This window comes from Caretta caretta, chromosome 3 (genome assembly GCF_965140235.1).
Source record: "Caretta caretta isolate rCarCar2 chromosome 3, rCarCar1.hap1, whole genome shotgun sequence".
In the NCBI taxonomy this organism is placed as follows: domain Eukaryota; kingdom Metazoa; phylum Chordata; order Testudines; family Cheloniidae; genus Caretta; species Caretta caretta.
This window is the reverse complement of record NC_134208.1, coordinates 191,243,815-191,249,814: the sequence shown is the minus strand read 5'-3', so window position 1 is coordinate 191,249,814 and position 6,000 is coordinate 191,243,815. Positions and strand designations below refer to the sequence as shown.

At 39.7% G+C, this 6,000-nt stretch overlaps 1 protein-coding gene across 5 annotated transcripts in view; it reads right to left on the bottom strand.

Moving 5' to 3' along the window:
• Window positions 1-1,258: 1,258 nt before the first annotated feature.
• Window positions 1,259-6,000, bottom strand: part of SANBR (SANT and BTB domain regulator of CSR) — a 48,213-nt gene continuing 43,471 nt past the window's right edge. For all 5 annotated transcript variants that reach the window (XM_048842785.2, XM_048842786.2, XM_048842784.2 and 2 more), the window contains 3 exons: window positions 5,577-5,665; window positions 4,966-5,057; window positions 1,259-3,313 (listed from right to left, as the gene is read on the bottom strand). In XM_048842785.2, the coding sequence (XP_048698742.2) occupies window positions 3,277-3,313; window positions 4,966-5,057; window positions 5,577-5,665 (218 nt within the window). In that variant the 3' untranslated portion in view covers window positions 1,259-3,276. The remainder of the gene's footprint in view (window positions 3,314-4,965; window positions 5,058-5,576; window positions 5,666-6,000) is intronic.

Sequence of the window (6,000 nt, the reverse complement as noted above, 5' to 3'; positions counted from 1 at the left end):
GTGCAGATGCAGGGGCCAAAGCAGCAGACCCAGCTCTGTCAGGGCCACCTGGGGACTCCAGGCCCTGCCAACCGTAGTAGCAGCACCACTGACTCTTGTACTCCATCCCAGTGAGTAGTTGGAGAGGAAGGAGCTGAGGGAACAGCCTCAGCTTAGGCAGGACTGCCTAGAGATTCAGTTCTCCTCCCCTGTCACAGATGCATGATGGGACCCTTAGGATTGCCAACTTTGCTTGATGTATTCCTGGAGATTTCATCACATTACAATCTAATTCCTGGAGACTCCAGGCCAATCCTGGAGGGTTTGCAACCCTAGGACCCTTGGGCTCCCCACCTGATAGGTGAAGGGGTAGAAACAGGTCCTCTTGAGCTGGCTCCAGCAGAGCTGTCTGGGCACAGAGTCAGGTCCTTCCTGGTCACCCTAATGGTACCATGTGACACCCCCCCACCCTTCCCCTCCAGCAGGGGGAATGGGGAGGGCCACAGCAGGAAACTGCCTCAACCTGGCCACTCACAGCTGCACCATGTGGCCCCCAGCCTCCCACCCTCCCCTGCATGAGGAAGGGCCTTGGCTTCAGGCCCAACCTGGGCTGCACTCTTCCAGACCACAGGGGCCGCAGTACTGAACCTTGTGGAACTCTACAACCTTCTGAAGAGAAAGGATTGGAACCAGCACATTACAGTTCAATCTCTCCTGCCAAATCTCTCAGCAACAGCCCCTGGTCAAATGGGTCAGTGCTGCTGCTCTATGCTCATACTATTAAGTTAGGGTTGCCATCACTAAAAGATTATTTGCAAACATGATCAGCACCCTGTAACTAGAAGGTGAAGTTGAGAATGTTTTTGGGTGTGGCTTGGTTTTAGATTTGCGCATTTTAGTCGTTACCATAAGAGGCTCGTGCGATGCTTAACTGAAAGCCTGTTGAAGTCACTGGGTGTCTTTCCATTTATTTCAATGGGGCTTTTGATCTGGCCTGTAGAGTTGCACAATTCTTGTACACCAGGATATACTTCATATTGTATGTGTACTAAAGTTCAACCATTTTTTTTTCTGCTCTCAGAACTGGGGTAGGAAGTCTGTAACATAGTGCTTCAAGAAGAGTTAGACAGCTACTTTAAAGAACAAGGGGAGACCGAGAATCTATACATTTTTGAGGAAGGGACAATGACATACAAGAATCATTATGATTGATCTGAAACAAAAATAACATTTCCCACTATATGATGTATTTGACTTTGTAAGTCTACTAAAAACAAAGTGTTTTTAAATCAGTAACATTTATTTCAGTTAAACTGAGACATGACTTCAAAGTTAATACAGGATAAAAGTTAACGGAATTTGTCAAAGAAAATACTACTAATACTTAATAAAATATGAATTGCACTTCCACTATATATATTACAGGCATATGTTTAGAAAAAAGAACATTTTGAATAGATTATGATGAAGGATACTGGCATGTAAAAATGACATTTTGACATAAACCAAAGCATTAGACTTTCCCGTCCTGGAAAGAATTTTTTCCCTTTTTTCAGTCAGCAGTTTTTAAAAAATCTTTTACACACACACACACAAACAAACACCCGCCCCCTTGTTCAATTTGCTGAGCAAAGTTTACATGTACAGCTTGAGAGAGACTTCTATACAAGCTAGAAAACTGTAACACATTTTTGCACAGTGAATTATAAACCATTGGCTTTCAAATAATATTTAATATAAACAACTTCTAACACACAAAACTGATTTTTTTTTTTGCAAACGAACAAACAATAGGCTTTGATAAAGCCATGTCTCTTAGGAATGTAAGATAAAACACTGCTGCACCTACCAATCATACCCCAAGCCAAAGGTCACTGAAGTCAACAGAAGTCCTTCCCGTGGTTTCAGTGAATTCTGGATGGATGTTAACTTGGAAGAACACATGTAAACAGAGCTAACACTTATTTTTAATGAACCTGCACCCTCTCGCAATCACCACCATGCCTAATTTCCAATTTCAATTTATTATTTAAAATTCTAGAAACAAGCCAAATAAAGGCTTGCAAATAAAGAATACATTTTAAGGAAGGATTCCTTCCCCCCCCCAGCAGAGATTGAGCTTATTTCCAAACACACATTTTATTGAATGATTATGATCTGGAATAAGTTTTCCCTGAGTGCTCTTTTTGCTTGGTTAGAAAAATTAGAATGTGGTTTTCAAAATACTGCTTTATTGCAATTTCCTTTGAACAAACATGATTTTTTCCCAGGCAAGTTGTTCCATTCCGGTACTACTGGACCGTGCACTAAAACAAACATGGACCCTACTGCTCCAGTAGAACCATATCAGAACCATTCAGGCAGGTCTAGAAACATATTTCCTGGCCCAGATCTACATAGGCAAGATGTCTCTTTCAAAAGGTACAGAACTTACACCACCTCTGCTAGCAAAGTTACAGTGGCACTGGTATCATTAAAGGAAGAAACTGCTTTACTATGCTTCTAAAGCCCAGACAACAAAAGGGAACGAAGAACTGTGTGATGCAGGAGAAGTGTCACGAGCAAAATGAGAATGAATGTTGTTTTCCATGCATTAAAGTTGAGAAAATGAATACCTCATGCAAGATGTAAAGTTATCATACCCTTAGTAGGTTCATTTCACATGAACTTTAGGGGTCTAATCCCCCTGGATGTTCACCTTAGCACGAATGGAAGTTGTGTGGACATGGGGAGGAAAGCCTAGGGGCCTGATTCTGATTTAACTTATAGCCTTGTCAATCAGAAGTAATTCCATGGACTTTATTAAAGTTACATCAGTCAAACCAGTGTAAGCAAGAAAGATCACCCCCAGACTCAGCCCAAGATGTATAATTCAAATCACAATACTAGATGATGCATTTAAAACATTACTGATTGCACTCATAATTCAGTAGTTTCTTCATTTTAAAATGTCTAGCAGTTAGACGTGATGGTCTAGAGTAGTTTATAAGCACCACTCCTCAATAAGCAAGGATTTTCAAATATTTTAACTTTGCTGGTTTATAAAATGTTTTCTATGTAGCTTAACATAATAGCCTAAAAAAGCAATCTAAGAAACTGTATTTACAATTAAAATAAGTATTAGACCTTTCTGGATTTTGCATTCATTCATCATAGCAGAATAATTTACATGGCTTACAGTAATAAATAATAAATAAGTCACTTAAAAGCTTTTGGAGAATGCATTCTCTGTATTGGAGTACAGTACAGTTCCAGGAAGTAGCAATGATTCTGGCTAGGATTTCTTCCTGAGGTTCCTCAGGTTGGACGGCCTTGACCAAAGCGAGATTTAGACCTGGATTTAAAATAAATAGTACATACACATGTGGAGACACTTATCATGATACAGGATTAATTGTTGCGAATTATAATAGTCAGTTTGATAGTTCACTGTATGAAACCATTTTATGATTTTTGTCAAAATCCTAAACCCTAAACATTCAAGTACAACACAGAAGGGAGAAACAGTACATTATACTGTTATGCTCATTGTCCCTTTATACCATGGCATCTCTAGTCATCCATTTGTATCCTTGTATAAAAGATAAATATTTATCAGTGCTTGGCCATCAAATACCTGCTTTTCAGAGAAAGCCCCGCAGAAGTATCTTCATACATGTGCGTGCATGCAGATGCAAAAAGATTTACAGGGACTCCTTACAGGTTTCAGTATGAAATGAAATCATATCAATTTTCACTGCACACTAGGCATGCTCTGGCTCTGGTTAAGAAAGAGCTATCAGCAGATCCATTATAAAACTCTATTTCTAAGATTCACCACTTGACCACCAAGTAGTGAGTAGAACATTGGCCCCAGACTAAATGCTCACATACAAGGTGTCAGACTCTCAGTGATTTTTTTTTCTGATCCTCATGTAATAAGGATGGGGCTTTGGAACAATGCCAAATCGGTAACTGATGTGGGAATTTTTGGAAGTGGACAGAGAGATGACTAATAGATCTGTTTCAGAGGAGCAGCTGTGTTAGTCTGTATCCACAAAAAGAAAAGGGAGTACTTGTGGCACCTTAGAGACTAACAAATTTATTTGAGCATAAGCTTTCATGAGCTACAGCTCACTTCATCGGATGCAAGTGAGCTGTAGCTCACGAAAGCTTATGCTCAAATAAATTGGTTAGTCTCTAAGGTGCCACAAGCAGTCCTTTTCTTTTTATCTTAATTACTGTTTGTTCCCCAAGGAAATCCCAACTTGTCAAAGAGGACATGAAATTGTATAAAAGATCCTTGGGTCCTGATTCTGTCATCTCAGATCTGCTTAGGCTTCATGGGGAAAATTTGAGTTGCAAGACTGAGGTTCCATTATGGTGGTACGCCCTGAATATGATATTTGGACATTGAACTATGATGTATGAACTATTTCTGAAAGAACTCTTTGCAACTACAAAGCTCACCATTTCTGCTATGAATCTGAATCTTAAGAATTGAACTCATGTCTGTATGTATATTGATCTTTTAACCATACTCTCACTCTTATTTTTTAATAAATTTTAGTTTAGTTAATAAGAAGTGGCTGTAGCATGTATTTGGTTAAGATCTGGAATAATCAATAACCTGCGAGGTAATGTGTACGAGCCTTTGGGATCGGTAGAACCTTTTCTTTTACATGATGAAATAGGATTTTCAGAAATCATCACGTTTGACTTAGGTACCTGGATGGAGGCCTGAGGCTGGATCACTTTAAGGGAACTGTGTTTGGACTTCTGAGTAACCAGTAAGGTAATAAAGAAGCTGTTTTATGATGGCTTGGTAAATCCAAGTATTGGAATATTCACCGGCTTTTTGGGGATTGTCTGCCCCATTCTTTGCAGTTCACCCTAATGGAGTCACCACAGCTGGCTCCCCACTAGGACTCTGGTCACAGAAGGCTTTTTAAAAAAAACCCCAAAATACACATCCTGCCTTTTACTGCCACTTAAACAACAACTTACCTTATGTTTTTCTCTGTGCTATTTTGTCGAGCATTGACTTGCGCTGAGGCTTTTATCTGAGCTTCAAGTCTAGAGTAAATGCCACCTGCATGCTGCAGTACAGGGAGATCAAATCATTTAGCTATTCCAGTAGAATCAGTGACTTTCTAAAAGTTATTAGTTTTTAGGTAACTGATTTATATTTGCAGAAGCAAGTCTTCCAAAAGGAGATGGCAAAGATCATATTGTATTCCTTCAGAGCCCCATCGTTAAGGCGCATGAGCCTGCAATCATGCACAGTAGCCATTGATCTGGCTCTGATTAAGAAAGAACCATAAAGACTTTGCATCTTGCTGTGCTCCCAGTGCCTGATACTTGGCCCCTCCAAACCCATCCTACTTTCTGGGTCAACAGGTTTTGAAGTAGTGACCTTTCGAAACTTTTTCTGACCAAGTGTTTTAGGGAAAAAAAAATCACTTTAAACTATTAAAACCTGATCAAAGTCATGTTAAAGCTTAAGTCTTCCAGACACCTGAAAAAACCTAAATCTCATTTTCTGGTACTGAAAATGCATGAATTCAAGAGATCTGGCTAAAATATCAAGTTAATATGACCGTAATATAAAGTTTTACTTCTTTGCCTTCCTTTGACTTGACCCGGTCCAGGTCTCCCAATCTCATTTTTATTAGGTGACCTGTGATCTCACACATCCTTCGCTGATCTGCAAGTAATAAAAGAAATATCAATATTCTAAATATTCCTTACTACCAAGATGAAGAGCCATAAACATGAGGAAGGAGATTATGCATATATTACTAATAATCCACTATACAGAGAAATGAGTGGCTTTATTCTTGGCTCATGTGCAAAGCATGAGCAGCTATGATCCAAAGTAAGGTCCTGATTCTGCAGTGTAACGCAGCTTCAGTTGGGCTCCATGCAGGAGCAGGGACCTATCTGCATCCATTGCACTGCCAGATCTAGGAGAATGGTTTTGAGGCAGCATAGATTTCTAAAAGAAATGGAAAAGCAAAGGAAACTCAGTAGTTTACTGAG